This window comes from Bombus vosnesenskii, unplaced genomic scaffold (assembly GCF_011952255.1).
Source record: "Bombus vosnesenskii isolate JDL3184/JDL3185 unplaced genomic scaffold, Bvos_JDL3184-5_v1.1 scf7180000016278, whole genome shotgun sequence".
Lineage (NCBI taxonomy): Eukaryota > Metazoa > Arthropoda > Insecta > Hymenoptera > Apidae > Bombus > Bombus vosnesenskii.
Window position 1 is genome coordinate 1,596 of NW_022884347.1, and position 27,475 is coordinate 29,070.

At 37.8% G+C, this 27,475-nt stretch overlaps 1 protein-coding gene and 1 long non-coding RNA gene across 3 annotated transcripts in view; one reads left to right on the forward strand and one right to left on the reverse strand.

The window, feature by feature from the left end:
* The first annotated feature begins 408 nt into the window (after positions 1-408).
* The window catches only part of LOC117242754 (latrophilin-like protein LAT-2), a 71,394-nt gene continuing 44,327 nt past the window's right edge, over positions 409-27,475 (forward strand). For both annotated transcript variants that reach the window (XM_033509667.1, XM_033509669.1), the window contains exon 1: positions 409-615. In XM_033509667.1, coding sequence (XP_033365558.1) covers positions 437-615 — 179 coding nt within the window. In that variant the 5' untranslated portion in view covers positions 409-436. The remainder of the gene's footprint in view (positions 616-27,475) is intronic.
* LOC117242757 overlaps positions 21,368-27,475 on the reverse strand; it is a 51,703-nt gene continuing 45,595 nt past the window's right edge. The window contains exons 2-3 of the long non-coding RNA XR_004495330.1: positions 22,060-22,109; positions 21,368-21,996 (exon numbers count right to left, since the gene is read on the reverse strand). This is a non-coding gene — a long non-coding RNA (uncharacterized LOC117242757). The remainder of the gene's footprint in view (positions 21,997-22,059; positions 22,110-27,475) is intronic.

Below are 27,475 nucleotides of genomic sequence, written 5' to 3' on the forward strand. Positions count from 1 at the left end.
GATGCGCCGGTCACCGGTGACCACCACGGCGCCGCGGCCGTTGAGTGCCGGTCACCGGTGACCTCCACGGCGCCACGGCCAAGTTGGGTGCCGATCACCGGCGACTTCTACGGCCAAGTTGAGTGTCGGTCACCGGTGACCTCGACGGCCAAGTTGAGTGCCGGTCACCGGTGACCTCGACGGCGCCACGACCAAGTTGAATGCCGGTCACCGGTTACCTTCACGACGCCACGACTAAGTTGAGTGCCGGTCACCGGTGACCTCCACGGCGCCACGGACAAGTTGAATGCCGGTCACCGGTGACCCCATGGCATTCAACGTGTTAAGAAAGAGTTGGAATAACTAGTTACTTGTATCGTAAGTTACTCTGAAGAAAGTGAAAAATAGCATCAATAAATATATAGTGTTCTTGAATAGATGCGAGAGTAACGAAGAAATGGAGACACTTTACACGGGAGCAATCCACGGGTTTCCCCAATCGAACGGTGGACTGTCTAATGGAATATCTACGGGAATTGCCAGCTCGTTCGATCAAGACGGCGTGTTGAGTCTCATCGTCGTTCTGGGCGGAAGCTTGTCTCTGGTTGCTCTAGTCTTTGCCTTCATTACCTATAGGTAAGTCGATTGATATTGCTATTGCCAATAAATAGTCAGCGACATAACAGATTTTTCAAAAAGAGTCAAATAATTGATTGTCATTGTTGTCGATTGGTAACAATGGATACTGTACATTGTTCATATCTTAACACTTAGCCAACCGAATAGGGAAATCTGCCCTCTGTGAAGAACATCGCTGCGTGACCGAACTGGGAGATCTCCCTTTTTGACTTTAGCAACGCGTTTTCTTTTCTTTTTGTTGTTGTTATTAGTTATTGTTTACCTGGAATTGTTCCCAAATAATTGCGCCACTTTTTCTGCTTTTATAAAGTACAGTATATAATAAGATACAGCAACTTAGTGGTGTTAAAATGAATTAAAAAGCTACACTATCAGTTATGACTAAATAAAGTTATAATCGAACGATACGACGCTGTAAAAAAATATTAAAATGCATTATGAATTTTTACGTTCAAATCACGTTATTTATCTTTGGTCATCTTTAATGTTTTCAATTTTGCCTATATTTTTGTATACTTTTAATATATACTTTTAATTTGATGTTTTGTATAAACGATATGTGAAATCGTTAAATAAAATCATTACCGCAAATATAATTAACCACTTAAATCATTTTTACACTTGTTTATTTTTTAAGTAGCGAATATTAGTCCTCGATACTTGGAAAAATGCGCGGTTGGCTAAGTGTTAAAGGAAGATTTCGACAAATCCAAGTTATTATTTTCTTATACTAATAAATTACACTATAATACAAGATAATTAATAATATAACATATATTATAATATAATATAAATAATATAATACAAGAAGTTATACCAAATTATCATTTTCCAATCGAATTAACATGCTTGAAGCGTATTTGGCTTTGTGAACAGTTAACAATAAGATTAGGGAAGCTGATATAAACTTTATAATCAGGTATTCGCTATCGGAAATTGGATGGAAATGAAAAGGCGCAGTTTCTTTCTTTCTTTCTTTTTCGATGTTGGTTATCGATATCCTGAAACCCGATGAGATAAAATAAAAACTTGAGAAAATGTTGATCATGTTGAAGTATCGTAATCGATTTGATTTTAATAAATCGACGTTTGCACTATAACAGCGCGTGAAAAATAAAACCAGATTACTATTTATTAGAAAGTAGTTTTTTTCCTATAAGCGAACATGCTTATTATTCAAGAATCGTACTGTGTTGTTAAATTGCACGGGATGCTTTAACAATTTAAATGCAATGCTGTTTCCGCGCCACTGAAATTCCAATTATCAGACAGATAAAATTTAACAAACGAAAAGAATCGAAGTTCTTTTTGAAAATCTTTCCACGTTATTTATTCCCTCTAATTTATCACTCGTTTAGCCATTACGTATAAAGTAGTCTAGTATCGTGGTCGAATAGCCTACGAGATATCGCGTGAACCATAAACAATGTCACGAGAAAGCCGAAGTGCCATCTATGTATCGTCGGTCCTTCAATCTAACAGTTACGCGGAAAAAAGGCCTATGTGACTCTGGCCACGAACGGTTGCGGAACACGTGCGTGGTGGGGCTACGAGAAAAAACGAAGAGATGCTAAGGGAGAAAGACGAATTAACAGTCAGTGTGAGTTGAGAAGTCAGAGAGCGTGCATTGTATTATCGAGAGAGTGTTGTTAGTGTTGTCGAGAGAGTGCGGTCTGCGCGAGAGAGAGCGTTGGAACCGTAGTAACGAGAGTTGTAGATTAACTATTTAGTTGTCTTAGTTGTGGCACGTTATTGTATTTAGTTCACGTTAAATAACCATCATTTCCTGTTTAACCAACACCTGTTTAATCCATGTTTAAATCAAATAATAATAATAAGATCCTACAGTAGCGAACGAAGAAACAGACAAAGTTATTTAATGATCGTGAAACGAAGAAGCGCGTCCAGTCGGTTTGAAATCCAATTACAGATAGTTACGGTAATATAAAACCGCCTTTGTTCTATTTCACTCCCTCTTTCAATCTACTTTCCATTGTGTTTCGATAGTCCGATAAATTTCAAAACCCTTTCGAAATAACACCAATCGCCTTTCTTTCTAAAAATCGTTCGCTCCTGTCGAATGTATCAAAAACATCGGTTTTGTTTCAACTTTGTTAGTTTCCATATTTCCCTCCCTCGATATTACGTATTTACTTCGATCCAGCGAATTTATCTCACAGCAGTCAAAACCATCGGCATCGATTCCTCAGGCTATGTATTGCGAAATTTTTCGGACCGTTGTATGTTGAATTTTGTCTTGTCTGTTATTCTTTGTATTAGAATTTTGTCGACGCTCAAAACCAACAATTTCGCACAAGATTATTTCAAATATACAAAGTGGTTGGTAACTGGTGATGCAAGCGGAAAGGGGGTGATTCTACGCGAAAAAAGAAGTCGAAAATATAGAATAAAAATTTTTCGTTCGAGGCTTTGTTTTCGAGAAAATCGACTTTGAATTTTCGTTCGGTACGCGTGCGATACGTTATAACATATCTCACTGTAGATCGTTGTCTCGAAGGAAAAATTTGAAAAAAAAAAAAAGATTTTTATTCTATATTTTCGACTTCTCTTTTCGCATAGAATCGCCCCCTCTCCGCTTGTACCACCAGTTACCAACCACTCTGTATATCATTAATTTCATTCCAACTTTGATCGCGCGTTTAAAATAAAACGATCATTGCGATGTATTGAAAATATTGAGTTGGCAACTAAGTGATTGCGGATTTGGTCATTAGGTTGTAATGACAAATTTCGCAATCACTTAGTTGCCAATTCAATAGGTTAAGTTAAAAACGAGTGCACGTTTAACGAAAACGTTACACGAAATACACAATCTATGTGCGATCGATAATGAACCTGATCGAAAGTACTTTTTCTTTTTGTATTTCCCTTTTGCAAATTGTTTTCACAAAATTGCTTTGTTATATGAAAGTATGCTTTTTAAAAATCATTTACATTTTCAATCTGTTACTGACAATTTATAACAAAAATTATTTTATGAAATAGGCCGTAATTCTATAAAAGTAGCAAAATGACACATAGGTGTAAAGAAAATGGAAGTCAAAGTGAATTATTGTTTGATGATTTATCTGATGCAGCAAATAACACTTGCGACGAAAATGAATTCACTGATAGCAGCAATATTCCTGAACTAATTGATGTGATTAGACGTAGAAGAAGACTGAATAAAAAATATAATACCAAACGCAAATTAAAAACGTGCATATATGCATCCTATTGCTTGCTGCGCATGCGTTAAAAAATCTGCAGGCCCTGGGAACGCGTTGAGCGTGCAGAGCGCTGTACGCAGTGTGTTAAGAAAGGGAATTATCTGGAAGAATACAGAAGTTTGTTCTTGTGAGTAGCGGTTTTTTCGCTGTTCGTGTTAAGAGGCATTTAAGAGATTGTCCTGAGATTTTCGTTAGAAACTTGAAGTAAATTACATAGAATATACTAGTTTGTCAACTAAGTGATTGCGGATTTTGTCATTAGGTGGTATATTGGTGTGGCAACTAAGTGATTGCGGATTTTGTCATTACCACCTAATGACAAAATCCGCAATCACTTAGTTGCCACACCAATACTATAAGCGAAAATAACTGAGTTTTTACCCACGAAGAAAGTAGAGTGAAAGAAATTTTGATTTTCACGTAAGTTGCGAAATATTTCATCTTCGTTGAGTATTGCATGATAACGCAATTGACTTGTAATTAATCGCAAGGGAACGAGAGTTGGTTAGATATCGGAGAAATTCGCGGCAAACCGCAATGTCACTTCGACGCTTAATCATCTGATGGTATGGGGATCGATTCAGACATTTTCTCCGAAGTATCAATCGCAATTAGTAGCAAAGCGTTTCGAGCGTAACCTTTAACAAGAACGTGTATACGATGCAAAGGTCGTACAATGAGAAAAAAGAATCAACGAAAGCAAACCCATTGATGTGTTAAACGTGGAAAACGAGGCACTGCATTCTGGCGAAGCAATTGCGATTCAATAAGTTTCGTTGGGTACGTTGTTGCCTGTCATTGAATTACATATGTGTTGAACTGTAACAAACTGCAGCAGCTCGATTGTTTTCGAACAATCGCAACACATTCGATAACTGTTTCGCCTGATTTTTTATTTTATCGTAAATTGCATGGAAGAATTAACCGTTTGCACTCGACAGCCCTTTCGGTTGCGTGTAGCAGCAACTCGAGGTGATTTGCAATGTGATATGTGATGAGCGTCTTGTGGGTAATATAAAATGATTTTATACAAAAATTAATTTAAAAAAACATTGTATTTTAATAATCTATATATATTTGCATCTTTGAACATATCACTTTTTAATATTTTTTCTGTATTTTTTTATGATAATTTATAAAACATCTGCATAAGTTGTTTCGTGTCTTTCTCCTGCTTTGTTTCAGTAAGAAAACACCTTACAGTACTTTTCTCTTCCTGTTAAAATTACATGCAGCTTTCCATTTAATCGAATTTCAACACAATTAGCAGTCGATGTGGAAGCGCGAGCTTGTGGCTGTCAAATATTTCCTCTCAACTGATCTACTGAAGTTTTTATAAATCGCAGGTGGTTAAGTGGCCTTTCGTTCTTTTGCTTTTTTACAGAGTGTATGAATTAATTAAACAAATTTCCAAATCCAAATAAAGAGCTAAGGAATCTATTTACGAACCAATACTGCGCTCTCATCTGAGGAAAATAGCCTTTCGAGCGTAAAGGGTTAATGGTTATAACAATTAAAAAGATCGATAGTATAGGAATTTTTTATTTATTTAGAAATATTGGAAATTAGGGTTTCCAATGATTTCTATCCTATATGATAAGTTTATTGATCGATAGATCTATTTACAATGGATTAAACAGGAAACGGTGGTTATTTAACGTGAACTAAGTACAGTAATGTGCTATAACTAAAACAACTAAATAGTTAATTCACGACTCACAGTTAATAGTTTATAACTCGTAATAACTCGGCAATTCAACTCACTACTATTCCACTCCAATCTCGCAACTCCACTCCTCACCACTCGACTCCCCACCACTCGACTCCCCACTCACTACTATTCCACTTGACTCTCTATAATAAAAAGCTGTTTCAGAAATTCGAGAAGTGTCAGTGCAATGCTGCGTTCTTTGGAATCCACAGTTACCTATTCTCTAGCTACTTGTAGTAGATGGCGGTTTCGCTAGCTACACTCGTAAAGGGCGTATGCGGTAGTAACGTGTCGCGAGTTCGAAACCATTCCTGGTCATATTTGCAAAGGTGGAAAATTTCATAATTGGATGTGCAAGTAAAACAATGTAAATAAACTTTAATAAATTTTATTTGTTATTCAACTTTTAATATTTTTTTTCCTATGATATACAGTGTAACAATCACCTACGTGTAATGGTACATAACAGCTTTTGCAAATATATTTAGTTTCGTTGCATTTTCCTTTTGAACAGCATACATTACTCGCTCTAGTCGAATTTATTTCTCTGCCAGTGATTATTTTTTCTAACACGTGGTCTCTTAGTTGTCTGAAAAGCCTGAGGGGTGCATTATTATAATAAGGAGCTGTTTTAGAAATTCGATAAGTGTCAGTGCAATGCTGCGTTCTTTGGAATCCACAGTTATATATTCTCTAGAGACTTGTAGTAGACGGCGGGTTCGCTAGCTACGCTCGTAAAGGGCGTATGCGGTAGTTAACGTGTCGCGAGTTCGAAACCATTCCTGGGCATATTTGCAACGGTGGAAAGCCAAATATCTTCTAGAAGTAATATACAACGGGCAAGTGGGTTCCCCCCTGCCTATCATGTTGGGGTAGTACTTTCTAGAGTGCTTGGCAAGTACTTCCCAGTTTTGAGTCACTTGCGCTGACTACCCAGCCCCGTCCGTGGGGTTTTAGCCGGTAAAAATCCGGCACCCTTGTCCCCGCCCCGTGCGATGAGATAAGGTGTCTATGAAGATTTCCCCACGAAAAAAAAAAAAAAAAAAATTTTTTTTTGCAACCAACGCCCTAGCCGCGCTGAGTGCACTCGTTCCCGTCAGTTTTCAGGACAGAAAAAAATAAAAAAAATTTATAAAAAAGCTCCGCTCCCCAGCGGCTTAAACCCAAAAATTGTATTATACAACGAAAAATGTAAGGTGCCGACACATAATACAGCATGGCTACGTCGTACCGCCGCATATCGGTACCTTTGCCTAACATATCATTACAAAAATTCACCGTTTATTGTGAACACCATAATGTATTTATAATTGTATATTGGGTTTAAATAAACATTAAAAAAAAAAAAAAAGGTACGTCGTACCGCCGCGTATCGGTCACGAAAGTTAAGCAGCGCCGGGCACGGATAGTATTTGGATGGGTATCGTCTGTGAAATCCGTGTGGCGTTGGTGAAGCGCGCTGGGCCCCCCCCTCCCCCGTGGGGTTCGTGCTTGGGCGCTGGTGGTCCGGTAGGGGAACCGGGCTGCCTGGTATGGCGGCTCCGGCGACGAGACGCGGTGTGACAATGGTCACACACCGCTCCATCAGCGGCGGTATTAGGTGCGCGGGGGAGGTCCCGTTGTGACGCTCGCACCGGTTCTCGGACCTCTCGCGATCGCAGCCGGGACGGTTATCGTGGAGGTTTTAGTCGGTTGGAGTCCGACACTACCACGCCGCTTTCCCCAGAAGCGGCCAGGCGTCCGTGCAGATTTCCTCCACGTAAACATAAAAAAGAAGCTACTTGCAGTAGAAATTTGTTGTATCTTATTTTATTTTCTGGCAGATAGGTGCAGTACATTTTATATGCATCGAGCAAGGCGCAGTTTATCGGAAAAGATGCTAACTTTTTAGACCACTTTAAAGTTTTTCTTAAAATACTGCTGTTCGCTAAATACTGATTTGCACGATCTACCCCTTTTCATGTGCTTATTGTATTGTAATATTCACGTAGGTTTAATAATATTTTGGTGGCCTAATATCAGATTCACTATCTTCTGATACAGTATCATTTTCCAAGTCACTACAATTTGATTCAAATCACTCGGACAATCTGATAAAGCATCGGTGTATAATTCATTGAAAGATTCTTCATTGGTACGTTTCGTCATCGTTGACATTTTTTTTACAACAGAGGATGCAACTTGACTGGTCTTGTAAGCGAGAGACACAGCTTGAGGTATGCTGACCAACAATTGCTCCGTATCATCTCCAACAGCGCACTGAGAAAACGACGCTGATACGGAAAAAAAGCGCATTACGAGTTTATTCGTGGCCGGTCGGTAACATTTGGCCATGAAAACACGAGTTAATTCATGATCGGTCAACAATGTGTTAACCAGAATGAAATGAAATTCCGTTATCTACTTTGTATTAATTTGACGAAGCGAGACTGCCCGAACATATATTCCGATCTATCGAGGTAGCATGTTCACAATCCATCGTACAATTGATCTTGATACCTGGCAATATAGAAATTGATCGATAGTTGGCAGCACGCGAGCAAGCAATTTGATAATCACGTGGCAGTTCTGCTCTCGCCATTTGTCAAGCGCGGGGTCATTTACGCTGACGCCTATGCGAGTTTCTTCTTTCATAGGGTAGGTCGTTGAAGAAGTATCCATCAATTTATCATTTATCATTATCGGCGATTGTGAAATGGCATAGCAAGGTAAGGATTACAGTTAGAATTACAGCGATCATTTTTTAACGCAAAATACAATGGAAAATAAATTCCGGTTTTAACGATAATGTCTCTGAGGACGTCTATGTTGAAATACAGGCCGAATAAATACAAGCTACAACAGAAATGGAAATAACCCTGCAACCTGTTGTACGTCTAGTTCCGATAGACAATCGTCTTAGGGACACTGTGAGCTATGTAGAACTATCAACGTGTATAATACGACTACTCAACTCGACTTCTCTCATTCGACTCCTCACTCACGACTTTTCTACTCCAATCTCGCAACTCCACTCCTCACCACTCGACTCCCCATTCACGACTATTCCACTCGACTCTCCACTTACAACTTGACTCCTTACAACTCGACTCTCCAATCACCACTCTCACAACTCGACTCTCCAATCACCACTCTCACAACTCGACTCTCCACCACTCGACTACCCACTCACGACTATTCCACTCGACTCTCCACTCACAACTTGACTCCTCACAATTGGACTCTCCATTCACGACTCGGACAACATGACTCCCCACCACTCGACTCCCCACTTGCGACGTAACTCCTTACAACTCGATTCTCCAGATTACGACTGCCAGATAACGATCACCCGGTAACAACTCCCAAGCCCTTTCCCGCTGTATTGTTTGTTTCACCCGATATTTCTTAGGCCATTTGTCCACGCGACTACAATCGCTAAGAGTAGCGATTTTCGTGCGAGAATTCTAATTAGAAGTCTGCTGCAATTTTTTAAGTAGGATCATTTATAACAACCTTCAAATTTACAAACACGAATGTAGGCAAAAAATCGCACATGTAAGTTTGCGTTGAGGGTGTACAAGCACAGGACTGCTGTAGTTTCTCTATCATGTACTGCGAGATGGTATTACCGACTTCAATGTAAAGAAAATGCAGACAAGCTTGAGTAACGAGTACACGTACTCAGTACTTCCTTCGTGTCTAAAGTAATCTATCATGAATAATATAATCGACTAATGGCACCATGAAGCGCGCTACGTAAATTTAGGGAAGCCGGAGAAACTTCTTATCGCTGGGGAAGTGTCAAGGTAACTTGCAAACTAGGAACGATCGCTTTTCCAATCGATATCTTGTAAATTTTTCCAGTTAATTAACGTACGTGATGTTTCTTAATACGTGATATATAATATATATAATGCTTAATAAAAATAATATATATAATAACGTAATAAGTAAGTAATAGGAGCACGGATGAAAAATGTGAAAATAAAAATAAAAATCGTTCGTAAGAGACGAGTATGTGTAACAGTAGTCTAAAACACGTGTATTTAAATTGATCAATTCGGCGAGTAGACGATTGGCAATATCTAGTCGAAAGTCTTGCGTGTAATTTATGATAGATGATGGCTTCTAGCTTTGTCGTATTGCGACGTTAATGCACAGCCGATGCCATTCGATGCCTATTATTCACGCTTCCCCTTCCGTATAATCGCGATTGAACGCCAGACGATGTTGATAATCCGGCAAATTTCCAAACGAGCGGCCATATAATTCATACTGGGACATTGTTCCGCGCAGCTACCCCCAATCCCCTCGATTGTTCGTTTATTTGCCACGTTCAATGCGAAAGAACGTCCATTTTCGTTTACGTCTCCATCTATTTGGTCGAACCGAGCCAAGACTCGTTCAAATTACTTATCCCAGTTCTTCGTCAGCCTTGTTACCTTCGTGGCGATCGTATTTTCTTGACAACTAAGTAATTTCGGATTTTGTCAATAGGTGGTACTGACAAAATCCGTAATCGCTCAGTTGCCAACCCAATATTTTCCTCATAATTAGTGCCACGTGATTTCTTGGGAATGTGTAGAATAGTAGCGCACTGGGAGAACCAGTAAAGGAGTTCGATTAGATTTTTATAAAAAGCGTGGATCGAGTTTGGATTATCTTTGCATTACATTTCAATTAGTGTGAACACAATGCATATGAGCTGTGTCGTATATGGGTCGTGTTAGCTGGGTTATTTTAAAATTCAAAGAAAAAGCGTTCCGGTGTGTTACTTGAAATACCCGTGGGAACAAAAAGAGCTCGGGTTAAGTGTACTTTATCACGCTGCATACGTCATAAAAATCTGGAACGCAGTCGCAGAGTGCAGCGGAGTGAAAAGAAATGTCGGTTAGGTTCTTCATCCTCGGAATCAACAGCCTTGGTTTCCTTCATTCTCTACAATCATTCTGTTCTTTAATTCGTTCGATCATTCTTTCATTTGGATCTTAACTGTTCGCGCAGTTGCTTTCTCACCATGTATATGTATAATACTGCATTCGTATGCGTGTGCACACACATATCGATATAATAGTATAATAATTAGTTTCATTTTTTTCAACAGAATCTTGATATCGCGAAAATTGGGTTACATTAAACAAAAAATTACGTTAAACAGTATTGGCGTTAGAGTGAATTGCTAGAGTGGCCTGTAATTAAGTGGATCCTGTAGTGTGAGACAGCGGGTGAGAAGGGGTAAATAGCGAGGATCGTTTAACTTGATTTTCGCGTTATCCTTAACGAAGTTAAAGTCGCTCTCACGTTCTATGGTCCGCTCTCGTTACCTATACGCGATAGAATCGGTTGTCTGACCTGCGCAAAATTCCATTTCTTTGTTCCAAGGATGTCAATTGGAATTTTACACGAATGCCAGGTTCTTACTATTGGGTTGGCAAGTAAGTGTTTGCGAATTTTGTCAATAGATGGTATTACAAAATCCGTACATTATGGAGTAACGTGGAGCAAGGAAAAGAAATTAGAACTTGAGCATGAAGATATTAATATAAGGAAGGATCTCGTTGTTCGTGCCTGAAATGAATTAATAAAGCCAACGTGAAAAACAGTATACAGAACGTCGAAACGTCAACTTTCGTTTGGCTCAGATAACACAGCTAGGTTTCGAGTTCACTTACACATTTTAGGATTAGTGAAACATGATATGTTTCTATTTTGAAGTTTCAAATTTCTTTCTCGCTACAGTATCTTCGTTAAGACAATATTTTCTATCGTTTAGGAATCGATTTACAATAGCTACTGGTGTGGTTATTTATTTAATTTGCTGGTACATTTAATTGTGATGTATTGGGTCGACAACTAAGTGATTGCGGATTTTGTCAATGCCACCTATTGACAAAATCCGGAATCACTTAGTTGTCAACTCAATAGATCTGGTTGACAATAAAATCCTTTATTATGTTAGTATGTAATGTTAATTGTTGCGTACGATAACTTCATACCGCTTTTTCTTCCATTATTAAAATTAAATTCCATTTATCGTTACTATCTATAGCGCTGCCGTCAACTTGCAAACCTAATTCTCGTGTAATTTCCATTTCTGCAATTTGATAGAGCAACGATAAGAAATACCACCTATTGACAAAATCCGCAATCATTTAGTTGCCAACCCAATATTACGCGTATCCTATATCCTAAAAAAAAGGAGGTTATATTTTCCAAGGGTGGAACCATGAAATCGGCTATAAAAGATGAAAAATGGAAGACTAGAAAAATGGGATCGATCGGCGTACGTATTGGTTTATGTCGCGTTGTGTAAATATAATTTCATTTATGCAATTATCTATCTGGAAGTAGGATAATTAAAGCTAGCTATCATACGATATTACGGTAACGATACTACAGCGTTGCCATATGTTGCCTTTCAATTTGCCAATTTGTGTACAATATAACTATATTTAACACATTGTTGACCGGCAATTGTACTGAGAATTTATCTCATGTCAACAGATATTATTTCATAACTGGATGTGCAAGTAAAACAATGTAAATAAACTTTAATAAATTTTATTTGTTATTCAACTTTTAATATTTTTTTTCCTATGATATACAGTGTAACAATCACCTACGTGTAATGGTACATAACAGCTTTTGCAAATATATTTAGTTTCGTTGCATTTTCCTTTTGAACAGCATACATTACTCGCTCTAGTCGAATTTATTTCTCTGCCAGTGATTATTTTTTCTAACACGTGGTCTCTTAGTTGTCTGGAAAGCCTGAGGGGTGCATTATTATAATAAGGAGCTGTTTTAGAAATTCGATAAGTGTCAGTGCAATGCTGCGTTCTTTGGAATCCACAGTTATATATTCTCTAGAGACTTGTAGTAGACGGCGGGTTCGCTAGCTACGCTCGTAAAGGGCGTATGCGGTAGTTAACGTGTCGCGAGTTCGAAACCATTCCTGGGCATATTTGCAACGGTGGAAAGCCAAATATCTTCTAGAAGTAATATACAACGGGCAAGTGGGTTCCCCCCCTGCCTATCATGTTGGTAGTACTTTCTAGAGTGCTTGGCAAGTACTTCCCAGTTTTGAGTCACTTGCGCTGACTACCCAGCCCCGTCCGTGGGGTTTTAGCCGGTAAAAATCCGGCACCCTTGTCCCCGCCCCGTGCGATGAGATAAGGTGTCTATGAAGATTTCCCCACGAAAAAAAAAAAAAAAAAAATTTTTTTTTGCAACCAACGCCCTAGCCGCGCTGAGTGCACTCGTTCCCGTCAGTTTTCAGGACAGAAAAAAATAAAAAAAATTTATAAAAAAGCTCCGCTCCCCAGCGGCTTAAACCCAAAAATTGTATTATACAACGAAAAATGTAAGGTGCCGACACATAATACAGCATGGCTACGTCGTACCGCCGCATATCGGTACCTTTGCCTAACATATCATTACAAAAATTCACCGTTTATTGTGAACACCATAATGTATTTATAATTGTATATTGGGTTTAAATAAACATTAAAAAAAAAAAAAAAGGTACGTCGTACCGCCGCGTATCGGTCACGAAAGTTAAGCAGCGCCGGGCACGGATAGTATTTGGATGGGTATCGTCTGTGAAATCCGTGTGGCGTTGGTGAAGCGCGCTGGGCCCCCCCCCTCCCCCGTTGGGTTCGGGCTTGGGCGCTGGCGGCTCAGCGCCACGGGGCCGCCAAGCAGTCCGGTAGGGGAACCGGGCTGCCTGGTATGGCGGCTCCGGCGACGAGACGCGGTGTGACAATGGTCACACACCGCTCCATCAGCGGCGGTATTAGGTGCGCGGGGGAGGTCCTGTTGTGACGCTCGCACCGGTTCTCGGACCTCTCGCGATCGCAGCCGGGACGGTTATCGTGGAGGTTTTAGTCGGTTGGAGTCCGACACTACCACGCCGCTTTCCCCAGAAGCGGCCAGGCGTCCGTGCAGATTTCCTCCACGTAAACATAAAAAAGAAGCTACTTGCAGTAGAAATTTGTTGTATCTTATTTTATTTTCTGGCAGATAGGTGCAGTACATTTTATATGCATCGAGCAAGGCGCAGTTTATCGGAAAAGATGCTAACTTTTTAGACCACTTTAAAGTTTTTCTTAAAATACTGCTGTTCGCTAAATACTGATTTGCACGATCTACCCCTTTTCATGTGCTTATTGTATTGTAATATTCACGTAGGTTTAATAATATTTTGGTGGCTTAATATCAGATTCACTATCTTCTGATACAGTATCATTTTCCAAGTCACTACAATTTGATTCAAATCACTCGGACAATCTGATAAAGCATCGGTGTATAATTCATTGAAAGATTCTTCATTGGTACGTTTCGTCATCGTTGACATTTTTTTTACAACAGAGGATGCAACTTGACTGGTCTTGTAAGCGAGAGACACAGCTTGAGGTATGCTGACCAACAATTGCTCCGTATCATCTCCAACAGCGCACTGAGAAAACGACGCTGATACGGAAAAAAAGCGCATTACGAGTTTATTCGTGGCCGGTCGGTAACATTTGGCCATGAAAACACGAGTTAACTCATGACCGGTCAACAATGTGTTAACCAGAATGAAATGAAATTCCGTTATCTACTTTGTATTAATTTGACGAAGCGAGACTGCCCGAACATATATTCCGATCTATCGAGGTAGCATGTTCACAATCCATCGTACAATTGATCTTGATACCTGGCAATATAGAAATTGATCGATAGTTGGCAGCACGCGAGCAAGCAATTTGATAATCACGTGGCAGTTCTGCTCTCGCCATTTGTCAAGCGCGGGGTCATTTACGCTGACGCCTATGCGAGTTTCTTCTTTCATAGGGTAGGTCGTTAAAGAAGTATCCATCAATTTATCATTTATCATTATCGGCGATTGTGAAATGGCATAGCAAGGTAAGGATTACAGTTATCATTTTTTAACGCAAAATACAATGGAAAATAAATTCCGGTTTTAACGATAATGTCTCTGAGGACGTCTATGTTGAAATACAGGCCGAATAAATACAAGCTACAACAGAAATGGAAATAACCCTGCAACCTGTTGTACGTCTAGTTCCGATAGACAATCGTCTTAGGGACACTGTGAGCTATTTAGAACTATCAACATGAATAATGCGTTTGCGTTTTAATGTAGTTTAGTAATTGACTAAGCTTCGAATTGCTTAATAATTATTGTTGCAGCCTTTGCCTAAGAATGAGTTGTAGAAAAGGAACCGAGAAAATGATAATTCGCGGTTTTAAATATTGTTAAATCCGTTGCCAACCTAACCCAATATAAAACCCAACCTAATATAGTTGCTAACCCAATATAAAAATATTAAAACTATGAAAACGTTGGTGAGGATTCGTAAAGTCTATCCGCGTTCTGTAAGTAGCTTTTGTAGAGGTTTTTATTTTAGTTTGACGAAAGAACGAAGGTGTCGCGATAGACACGGTTAATTAACCAAACATTTGCATAACTCGAATTAAAAATTAGAATCTAGCGATCGATCAACGCTGTGCTATCCAATAATGAATAATTATGCTTGTCATGTTCGCGGATTAATCCCGCTTCGTTATTCCGTAATATATTACTCATTCACGAGCGGATGCTTCACGAGTTAATTAAATTCTTATCGTAATTATATGAATGATAATGCGAGATTGCAATAATTTTCATCGAGATTCTTTGATCTATGTAAATCTCCCATCTAACGATTCGTTCTTCACATCAATTAATTATACTTATCTACTTAACCTAATTTTACTTGGGTTGTGACAACACATCCCAATCTAGTCCTAATAATTTTTGGCACATAACTTGTTGTGTGCTTGGGATGCGTTCTTGTCTTTTCGGAAATAATACAATAAAATATGCCTGAAATCCGCGTCTTGGTCTTCCATTTTCAAATTGGGATAAAAACGAAACTAAATGACTAATCGATACAATTTTTCTACTGAATTAAAGGTGGAAGTCCAAACAACAAGAAAACAATATAGGTTAGGTGCTTTGAACACGTTGACAAAACAAAAGAATGTGCTAAGGCCACCTATTGACAAAATCCACAATCATTTAGTAGCCAACCCAATACTTGAATAAACCTACATAGTACACCTGCGTCGTGATAATTTTACAAATGTCGTAACCGCATTGCAAATAATTAATAGCAAGTAAACTTCCTGTACTGTGGTAAGCTAATGTTTATTTTAAAATGTATACCAGAAAATGAACATATGGTCGTACCTGTGAAATATGAAACTAGCATTAACTACCTTTTCGAAATGGTCTCTGGTATAAGCACCGGTACGTTTGTAGAGAGTGCAAATAACTTCGTTTGAGCACGGCATTCAGCGATTACTTTGCTTTTCCGAATTACCTTGAGTCAAGTGCGACATCAACCATCGATCATCTACCCTTTTCTTTTTCCCATTAAAAAACATCTGTTACAAAGCATTTAATTGCATCTTTTTCAAAAAGTATGCTCGTTTTTATCTTTTTTTTTTTTGTTTTTTTGTTAATAACAATTATATGATTCTTCTTTGATATATTGGGTTGGCAACTAAGTGATTGCGGATTTTGTCATTACCATCTGATGACAAAATCCGCAATCACTTAGTTGCCAACCCAATACATTTATTCGTCCTGCTTTTTCCATCATTTTGTTTCAGTTAATTTCTGTAATCTTTATTTTCACAACATATTTTGTACGTGTTTTGCTACGCAAGGATTAACAGTTGCAACTGGGAATTAATTCGATAAAACCAGAGAATTGTAATCGAATGGTTGCCAGCTCATTCGTTTAAATTTCTATTTCTCACCGATACGCGAATTTATTTCATGATATTCCATTTTTTTCTCTTTGTAACCTATGAATATTTATCAGCTCGTATTATTCTCTCATCATGTTTTGTTCGCGATTCGTTGGCCGAAATCAATAATTCAATTCCGGCAGAAGACGGGTCGCCAGGCTGCTTTCGCATAATAATAGCGCGTCAGTGAGACTACAGAGACGCGTCGCAGTATAATTTACTGGAAATTCCTATTTCAATTTAATTGCTCTAATTAAACGCAGTCCGCTGTTCTCTTGCTTCGAGTCAACTTATGTCACAAGGAATATAGGCTAATAATCGAAGTTTCGAGGAATTGCCAGTTAAATCTTCTGATCTCGAGGCACTTAAATTATTTTAACGAGTTCGTAATGCGGTCATGCCATTCCTCCCTTATTTTATTATGAAATTCCTCGTCATCTTGTATCGCGTGCTAACCAGCTCCTCGCTCTTGAAAACTTGATACGTTTATAGCCACATATGAGTCATAGAACGCTTCGAATCGAGAGTGACTCATGTTGTTTTGCCTCGGAGTATTAGCACCGTTCCCATGTCCAAGATTTAAAAGTAGACGAACACAGACAAAACAGTATCGCCGTTACGTGCAACCGTCGACCGGTGTCGAATTCAAACTTTCCGTTACTCCCCGAGCAGTATAAACAAATAAACACGCTCTCTAGGACAGTTGATATCGAACATTCAGTAAGCGAACGACGATTAACTCTGTTGAAAATTGTGGATCTTTGAAGCCGAAATAATGTTATAGAAACACAAAATTTATACTGACGATTAATATTAAAATAATGAAATATTTATTTCATGAACGATTCCTTATATATTCATCGATACACACTTGCACGCGTCTCAGCACTTTTTTCTATACCCGACTGTTAACCGACTCTTAACCGACTGAAGAGTTTACATTCCTTTGTTGTCGAGATGCTGCGGACACACATACATCCACACACTGATATTCACATACAAGTACCTCTACTACGCATTTAACCTAGTCCAGCACAGAAAATTATACATATCTCAACAAACTCTGTACTCTGTACTTAAAACGATTTTAAATATATTTGATCATTACAAGTATTCGCTCGTGTCGTCATTTAAAGCAACACATTTAACCATCCACCACATGTTAATAACTGTGCTAGTTGTCAAAGAGAATTAGGTGCGGTTCGAGCTACAGTCATATGCTGAAACATTGAAGCTTTAGCTAAATTAAGTTTAACTTACTTGGAAGTGGAGGTTAAGAGGCAATTTCCTGATGTGGTATTTGAAAAGTGGCAACAAAAGCGTAACCACGATTACAAAAACTCCTCTTTCATTCTCTGATCTAGGATATGCTTTCTTTTTGCTTCTTGAAAGCCCTAATTCCCTGCTAGTCGAAGGAAGCACTTTCCTTTGGTAGCAGCGAGTTCCCCGCGAAACCGCCACGAATAAAGGCAGAGTAATGGCTTTAAAAACCCGAGAAGGAGAGATCCTGCTTCTTCGCTATCTTCTCCCTTGAAATGCCACCGCGATTTTTATTCCCGAATAAAGTAAGAGGCTTACTAGCGAGAATCCTTGCTCCATTTTGTCATACGCGTGGGATCTTAATGATCCCTTGGAAGCCTCGCAGATTGAATCTTAGGAACTTCATATTCCCTCTGGATCTGTTTCATGCATTCGTCCCTGGATATAGCTACCACCAACTGTAACCTTTGTTAGTCCTATACGAGGAGTAAAAGTAGCGCCAAACAATGGAAAAAGATGTTTTGCCAAAAAGTTTCCACTCCATTCTATCCGATATAACGTCTATTTATAATATAATGTTTAATTATATTATATTATATATTATTATATATTATTATATTAATTTAATTAATTCAATCGGTTCCTCTATACAAACATAGTTATATAGGTATCTTGGAATCTATCTGATAGGAAATTGTTATTGAAAAATGGGAGAAGAAAAGGAGCTTATGAAGCAAGCTAAAGATAAGCTGATAAGACTATAAACAAAGTAGAGGCATTATTCAAAGTAACATGATCTAGTAGGTACGCAGAGTCCTTCGACAAGAAACATTTTTCCTTCGAATAACTCGATGGTAATGTCAAATCCTGTAATTAATTCCGATTTTCCTCGAACAAAATCTCTCTCGTTCGCACGTTTATATTGTCTTTATTTATCGTCTAACAAATATTATTAACAATTTAATGCCATAGATTCGTCAACTTTCACTTTCACTTGTAACGGATGCTGGAAGAAAAGCAGACCGATATATTGGGTTGGTAACTAAGTGATTGCGGGTTTTGTTAATGCCACCTAATGACAAAATCAGCAATTACTTAGTTACCAACCTAATAATATTTTGAGTTATGCTTCACAGATGGAAGAAAATAGATATTTTTGCCGAGTAAGAATGCTTTTGAACATGATTTTGTACAAGTAGAATGTTCTCGATTATTATTGAAAATCTTTTTTTTTCAAAATTAATACAACTAATCGCTCGCATTTTTTCGTTTGCTGCTTGTTTTAGCGAATAAAATGTTTTATGGTTATTCCCTTGAAACTACCTATTATCTCGTTCTATTATTATTTCCGGACTCAGTATAGTATCCGGATTGCAAAATATTTGACTCTTATTAGGCGTTTTTCAGGTCACTGAAGCCAAAAATGAGGGTCGTGTTTTACGGAAATGGGACGTAAAAACTGTTGATGTGTGACATCCTCATGAATTTGAAAGATACCTTTTTCAAAACACGCTACTCTTAACTTACTATGTGGCTTGTTTTATATGCATCTGAATCATGATTACTGAATTAACTTTCACTTATTTTCTGTTTTTCCGATCGTCTCACCGTAATCATACGAAAACCATATTGAGATATGTATAATTGTATGTGCTAGACTAGGTTAGCTGCGTAGTAGTAATACTTGTATGTGAATATCAGTGTGTGGAAGTATATATACGCATCTCCAAAACAAAGAAATGTAAACTCTTCAGTCGGTTAGCAGTCGGATATGGAAGAAAGTACTGAGACGCGTGCAAGTGTGTATCAAGTGTGCATCAAATAAGTATATAATTATCCTAATATTAATTCCAAATGTATATTTAGTGTTCCTATACCATTATTTCGGCTATCAGGATCCACAACTCTCAACAGGACGTCTCCACTTTAACTATGATCTTCGTCAAATATATTATTCAGTTTTCCTCGTTTCATAACGAACGTTCTTTCAATTGTTTACGCTGAAAATTCCACGAAATATTGGGTTGACAACTAAGTGATTGCGGGTTTTGTCGATACCACCTAATGGCAAAATCCGCAATCACTTAGTTGCCAACCTAATATTCAAGAAATGACATTGCTGCAGAAAAACGCTATGTTTCTATTGAATTCTAATGAATAAATATATGAACATATTGAGATATGTATAATTTTGTGTGCTAGACTAGGTTAGATGCGTAGTAGTAATACTTGTATGTGAATATCAGTGTGTGGAAGTATATATACGCATCTCCAAAACAAAGAAATGTAAACTCTTCAGTCGGTTAGCAGTCGGATATGGAAGAAAGTACTGAGATGCGTGCAAGTGTGTATCTATGAATATCTTTGAAATCGTCCATCAAATAAGTATATAATTATCCTAATATAAATTCCAAGTGTAAATTTAGTATTCTTATACCATTATTTCGGCCATTAAGATCCAAAATTCTCAACAGACCAGTAAGCGGTAAGCAGGAAAATTGGCATTGCCAATGCCATCACCTGATCACGGTCTCAAGCAGATTTCTACAGTTCAGACCTTGGTCTGTCAAATGTCCATAAGGCAGAATTTTCAAAACCGTTCATTTTCGTGAAAAATGGCTCATTTTTGGTTTAGCTAAAATATTCCAGAAAAGACACGCACCGATACAAAATTTTGCACATCCTTATTTTCCTGTATCCATGCAAACGTCCATTGGGTTGGCCCCAAGGTCAACCCAATACTTGTAGAATCTAGCGAAAATTTATAAAAATACGATAAATAAATGGTTTGAATTAACGTGGTGTTGAATATTAGATGCTAAAAAGATTGGCGAGACAATGATTGTTACTGGACGTTTTTATTTTATTTACATAAACAAAATCGAGTCCGACGAATAAATTCATTGCTGAAATTGAAAAAGCTTCGATTAGTTTATAATAGATTAGATTACTAGATAATAACCTATTTTAACGCGATTAGTCTATCTTTATTAGTCAGCCATGCGCATACTGTTGAGCTTAATGCTTCTCGTCGCGTCGGAATCCCCCTACTAGTTGGAGGTGGTGTCTGATTACATTTGACATGTTGTAGCGCACAAGGTAGCAGATCGCGTGAAATTTCCACAAGGATTAAGGATCAAGGATATCCACGAGTATAATGAAAACCGTCTTCATCGTCTGTCTTTTCCCCTTCCAATTTTGTTAAAACTTCCTTTCGCCATGTATAAGATCGTGAAAGGATAGTCGTTAAAGTAAGCCGATTTACAGGTTAGGTTTAAAAGAATAAACCCCATGTTATCCTTACATAGCGAGACGGCTGGGCGGGTGCAAATAAATTCCCATAAGCAGAACAACTGAAGGGATTCTAAGATCTGAGTTGGAACTGGAACCTGTGAATTTTGAATGAATTTAATATTTATGTACATGCCATAACACATATACGTTCACATTATACGATTTATTATATAAATTTAACCATTTCAATTTAATGGAAAGGCACTTATCTTTTTACAAGGATATGCACTCAGATATCCTCGTTAAATCCTTTGTAAATTAGCTCGTAGTAAGGTGAAATTTAGTTGGAAACTTTTCGACAAAATGCCAAGAATTTTGTGCCAAAGTTAACGAGTTGGAGAATTTGCAACGAACGATGAAGCAACAGCAACAAGTTTACGTAACAGCCAAACGTTGAAACATCGCTGATGAAAAATCTGAAAAAGATCTACAGTAGAACAAGTGCAAAGTTTTGCAAAAAAAGATCGCATTTATTTTATATAATCAAACCGTTTTAGCGTTTTAGTTAGATCAATTGAATTGTAATTCAATTAACCATATACCATACTGAAATTACAGTGAAACTGATAATTATTTAAGCAACAGAGTAATATGCATATATTGGGTTGGCAACTAAGTAATTGCGGATTTTGTCATTAGGTGATATTGACAAAATCCGCAATCACTTAGTTGCCAACTTTGGCAATTTGAAGGGACTTTATGTTTGTAGGAAAACAAGTTAATCCGTGCATCATGGAAGGCATATACGCGAGTTGGTCTAATTTCAGGAACCTTCTAGGTCTGTAAATCCTAGCCACGTAGAGTGCGGTTTATGCGTGCTGCTAAAACGACAAGCAGTTGGTGGCTCGTTCGTTTCGTGACATCGTGAAACCGTAAGCGGCTTACGATCCCTTTCTTCACCCCATTTCAGCTTTCCTTTGGGATTCACCTTCGTCATCCTCTTAATATCAAGCCGTCCAGGATATTAGGCGTCGTTTTAATATCGCCCAGAGAAATTGTGCTTGCTCGACAGCTTTATGCTCCGTTGCCTTCCATTCTTCCCTAATTAAGAGATCCTTAATTTAGCAATGAAATTCCGTTGATAGCGAAAACGGTTATCTGAAATATTCCTCTTCATTTACCATTCTGCGTATTATTACTTCAAACATCAACAAAACTTACATTGCTTTTTTCTGCTTTGTTTATTAGATTTCCATCCTATCTACTGTATCCTACAAGATAAAGGATCAATTAGTTTGGCAAATCTTCAGAGTTTAACATGTTCCTCAATTTTTTACTTGGCAAGAACTTTCTATTCGCTTGGCAACTAAGTGATTGCGGGTTTTGTCATTAGGTGGTATTGACAAAATCCGCAATCACTTAATTGACAATCTAATATCACAAGAATTGGTGTTCTTTGTTGAATTAAAGGAATCGAAGAAAAGCTTATGGAAGGTTTTCCATTGAGTGGAAGCAAATGTCATTTACACTCGATTTAGGAGTTGAAACTCCGTGCCACGCAAGCTGAAAAAGAGAAAACGAGAAGGCAGAGACAAGTGATGAATTTTTTCGATTCGGTTCGATAAGCTGTCAGGAATTGATTTTGATGGATCGAGCAAGTACGCTGAAAGCAGGGTAACCGCTGTTGACGTTCAAAAAGAGATCTCGAAGGAGCGGTGACAGTTGGCCCTAAATAAAACTGAGACCACCTCTGGATCTCTCTAAGCATACGTACATGTACCTATGATGTATATAATACAACGGTTCACGTCACAAATGTGTATGTTGGGCAGCTTATATTTCTACTTTATCTGTTCTAAAATTACCATTCTTAGAATCCTAGCTTAGGACATGTTATATATTTCAAGATGACTTTCATTCGAGGATATCTTAGAATTTGTTCATAGTATATATTTATTGTTAAGAACTGTGGATCTTAATTGCCGAAATAAAAGTAAAAGAACATTAGGGTTACACTTAGAATTCATATTAAAATAGTTCTAGATTTATTTAATAAAGGATTGCCAGGATCTTCGTCGATAACATTTGCACGCGTCTCAGCACTCTCTTTGTTTCACCATCTTCCATACCACACTGCCAACGTAACAGTTATATTCAGCTGTTTTTCGAAACGCCGCGGCGCACACACATACTTCACACACTCATATTCACATACGTGTGTCACTACTACGCGGCCAATCTCGTCTAGCACACAAAAGTATACATATCTCGATATTTATATTCCTACTAAGGAAATATTTCAATCTTTGTCCTGATATTATATTTTCTTGCTGTAATTCTTTTTTGGCTCCTTCGCCTCATTTTTTTATTACTATCAACTTTCCCTCTCTTGGGTACATTAAGATTCTCATTGGTGGATCAAATTTTCTTCTCCCTCCTTGTAGTAAAATGCTTTTTCAAACGTAGCATTATTTCTGTCCCGAAATTTCACCACAGGAGGAAAGTATTGCCCAAGAAAGCTCGTAGAATAGTGAATTATCTTTCACTACTGAACCGAGATATACGTTACACGCAGAAATAGTTGATATCGGAATCTTTATATATAAGAATCTTTCGAAAGGTCTACGCTAGTGTCACGTAGGAGACACAAGAAATCACGAAATTGACAGATCACCGGTGATCTCCTCGCGTGGCAGTTCGAACGTTTCACAAATAAAGTAAAAAATTGAACTAAATATATTTAGTAGTAAAATTTATTGTACGAATCCAACAAAGTGACGGCTCAGTGTTTTTTTTTATTATTAAATTTGTACTTTACAATTTGTCCATTTGGTAAATTTTTCTAACCTAATTGCTAAATAATATTTGGGTGGTTACCTCCAGCGGGATGCCATCTTCGAGTTTGACTATTTTATTTCTTTAGTGAGGTCAGTGAGGTGTTTTCTTTTTAGTCTTCCGTTCAGAGTGTTAGAACAGAGAATGTCGAGAGCTGATTTTAGTAATGTTTATATACTATAGGTTTGGCTCCTATGGAGGGGGTGTCGCCGGGGTCCAGATCAAAGATGGCCACTGTTACTGTTTTCTCACACTGGAACACTCTCTCTATGTTGTTGTTTCGCTGGCCTGCGGGACGTTCGTTAAACGCCCTTGGTTTTTCTATCGCTAATTTATGGCTCTGTAACACTAGAAACAACAAACCACTATTTTGATCAGCATCGTAATATTCTATTTCAATTTAGAATCGTCATATTTTGATTTTTACAAGGCTATCGTGTACTTTCACCGGCTCGTGACAATTCACACTCGTGCAAATATTAGGTTGGCAACTAAATGACTGCGGGTTTGTCAATACCACCCATTGACAAAATCCGCAATCACTTAGTTTCCAGCCCAATAAATCGGCAAGGAAACATAAACCGTTGTGTTGTGCCTTAAAAAACTAATAAATCGAGCTTCCCTAAATTTCGACTTTGATTTCCCAAAGGAAAGCTGTACTTGCCATCGACTTCTTATCGATCGCGTTCTCTCTCTCTCTCTGTCTCTGTCTCTGTCTGTCTGCCTCTTTATGTTCAGTTCGACGCAGCTCCTATGTAGACCAGTGGTTCTTAATCGTATTGACATTGGCACGATATTGCATTCGATTGCTTGCGGTATTTATCGGAATTAAACAACAAATTAATGGTCCCTTGTATTATTTATTTGCTTTTATATTGTTCCGTTATATCTTGTAATTCCTTTCACATATAAAACACATTTCGTTATGCAACATTTATACATAGAACATACTTATTATACACGATTCAAATATTTATGAAAAGTAACTTATTTGTGTATATGGACATATATATATTTTCTAAAGTATATTTCGCATAATGTTAGAATTATTTAATGGAGGTATTGTATTTGCAATGGAAGAACCACTGATAGATAATAGATGGTGTTGTAGCGTCCTGAGAACACTTTGTACAGCTCGTAAAGTGTTTCACGATTGAATTAGCTAGTATGCATCGATATCTGGACGAAAACGCCCTTTGAAGGACTAGGCTGACGAGCATACACTATTGGGTGTCCTTTTCTACTATTATACTCCGTGGTTTCAAATTACTCCTTGTGGAGCGATAACATATTTTGTTGATCTCTTTTTTCAACGTAAAGTATCAAAGCGAGTTTTTACAGTCCTTCCAATGCTTTTCATGAACACACTGATACAGTTGCAAAAGTTGTTTTGCTTTAAGCAACCTTTTGACACGTATCTAGTAACGTAGAAAATTTCGCCTGAGAAACAGGAGTTGCTTCTAATCTCTGGCTGCTTTTATTTTAAACTCGCAGGTGCTCGCATCTCAATGACCTCTATGCGTCGTTTTATACTCTAAACTCTTTGCAAACTCTTCCTTTTTAAGTTCTCCTTTGCTGTTATGTTGCTAGGTTTAAATTGATGTTAGCTAGTGGCTCACAACGTCGAAAGTTGTTGCCGGTATTTTAACATCCATTTTATCCGTTTCTTTTGATGTGAAAATTTACGAAACTACCGCGATAAGTTTTTGCACGATAAGTATTTTGTAGCAATAAGCTTGGGAATTTCGCCGCGAAAATTGCCTGCATACTGCATATTGCATTCTGCATACTGCATACGATGGAAAATGTACGGCACGAGAGTTGCATTGCATATTCGAAATAGCATATAAGATTGCACTCTCGCCAACCTTATTTCCTAGCTGTGCTTCTTCTAATAAAATGATTCAAAATGCCACGGAATATCTTACTAGCTTCTGTGTCTCGTTCTCTTTCCATTCTCTCAAGTCCTTTTATATCCTTCGCGCCCCTTCATAAACATTCCAATTGTGAATTTAATCGCAAGGCCATCCTTCTCGTAGATCTATTCAATTCCTTAAGATATTGGGTTGACAACTAAGTGATTGCGGATTTTATCATTAGGTGGTAATGACAAAATCCGCAATCACTTAGTTTCCAACCCAATACATCGATATACATATGCATCTCTGATACAAAGCAATCGCGTGTTTCGCTTACATACACATACATATGTATCTATTTGCGTTGCATGAGAACGATAAATTTATTTTCATTTACTTTTCGAATATTTCTTCAAATGGCGTGTCTCTACGTTATTAAAAAGTAATTAATTATACAACCGAGCAATTGTTTGTTCTTCCAATTACTATTATACTATTGAGATACTATTGAGATATGTGTAATTTTGTGTGCTACGCTAGATCAGTAGTGACACACATATATGAGTATGAGTGCACGGCGTCTCGTAAAACAGATGAATGCAACTGTTCCGTTGGTAGTGTGGTATACAAGATGGCGAGACAAAGAGAGCGCTAAAATGCGTGCAAATGTGTATCGACGAATATCTTGTCAATCACACATCAAATAAGTCTGAAACTATTTTGATATTAATTCTAAGTGTAATCCAAGTGTTCCTATACATTTATTTCGGCGATTAAGATCCACAATTCTCAACATTTATGAATCTTAAAAAGAAATATTTGAATAGCTGGAGCAAAGTTGGTTCCTTCTGTCGCTGCGACTATTGGGTTGGCAACTAAATGTTTACGGATTTTGTCATTAGGTGGTATTGGCAAAATCCGCAATCAATTAGTTGTCAACCCAATATTTCGTTTTATCGTGTTAAAAATTTTGTTCGTCTTTGTTTATATGAAAACTCTCAAATTTTAAAGTTATTATTGAGATATGTGTAATTTTGTGTGCTACGCTAGATTAGCCGTAGTAGTGATACACATATATGAGTATGATACACAGCGTCTCGTAAAACAGATGAATGCAACTATTTCATTGGTAGTGTGGTATAGAAGATAGCGAGACAAAGAGAGCGGTGAAACGCGTGCAAATGTGTATCGACGAATATCTTGTCAATCACACATCAAATAAGTCTGAAACTATTTTGATATTAATTCTAAGTGTAATCTAAGTGTTCCTATACAATTATTTCGGTGATTAGGATCCACAATTCTCAACACATACGATTTATCCTTGAAAGACGTCTTTTGTAGGCTGACGTATGTAGAATATGATAGATCAATTTTTTTCGATAAAAGCTTCAGTACCTGGAAGCATTGCATCCTTTCCATAATACGAATGTTTAGAATTGGTTGCTTTCAAGTACGATCCAAAAAAGGTTTTCTCAGAGAAAATGTTTCTTCTTTCTAGTCGCGTTCATTTACGAGATATACAGTCTAAGAACTTGAGAGATTACGATCGCTCGTTATTTCTTATCGATGCAAATGTAATAGTAGAGATTGATCGCCTAACGTTTGGCCAAGTGTCGCGGTTTTCATGCGACGGATTTATATTGCGCGTACGAGACACGTACACATATTTGTATAGTTTTATTTCACTTCCGTTTACAATGCTTTTTCCTGACTGGTTATTCTCGCGTACAGTGGATCGTTAAAAAAACCGTGTCAATAGCTAAACTTTGATAAATCCGCTACCGATTGTATATCGAAAGATACGTTCTGTGTAAATGAAATACTTTTTTCGTTCAATATTTATTCGAAACATTTGGAGCACCTTCTCCAACCACCGCTTCAATTATTCTTCTCCGTCACTTTCGTCGAACGTTTCCCAAAACCAGCTGTTTTTAACGTTA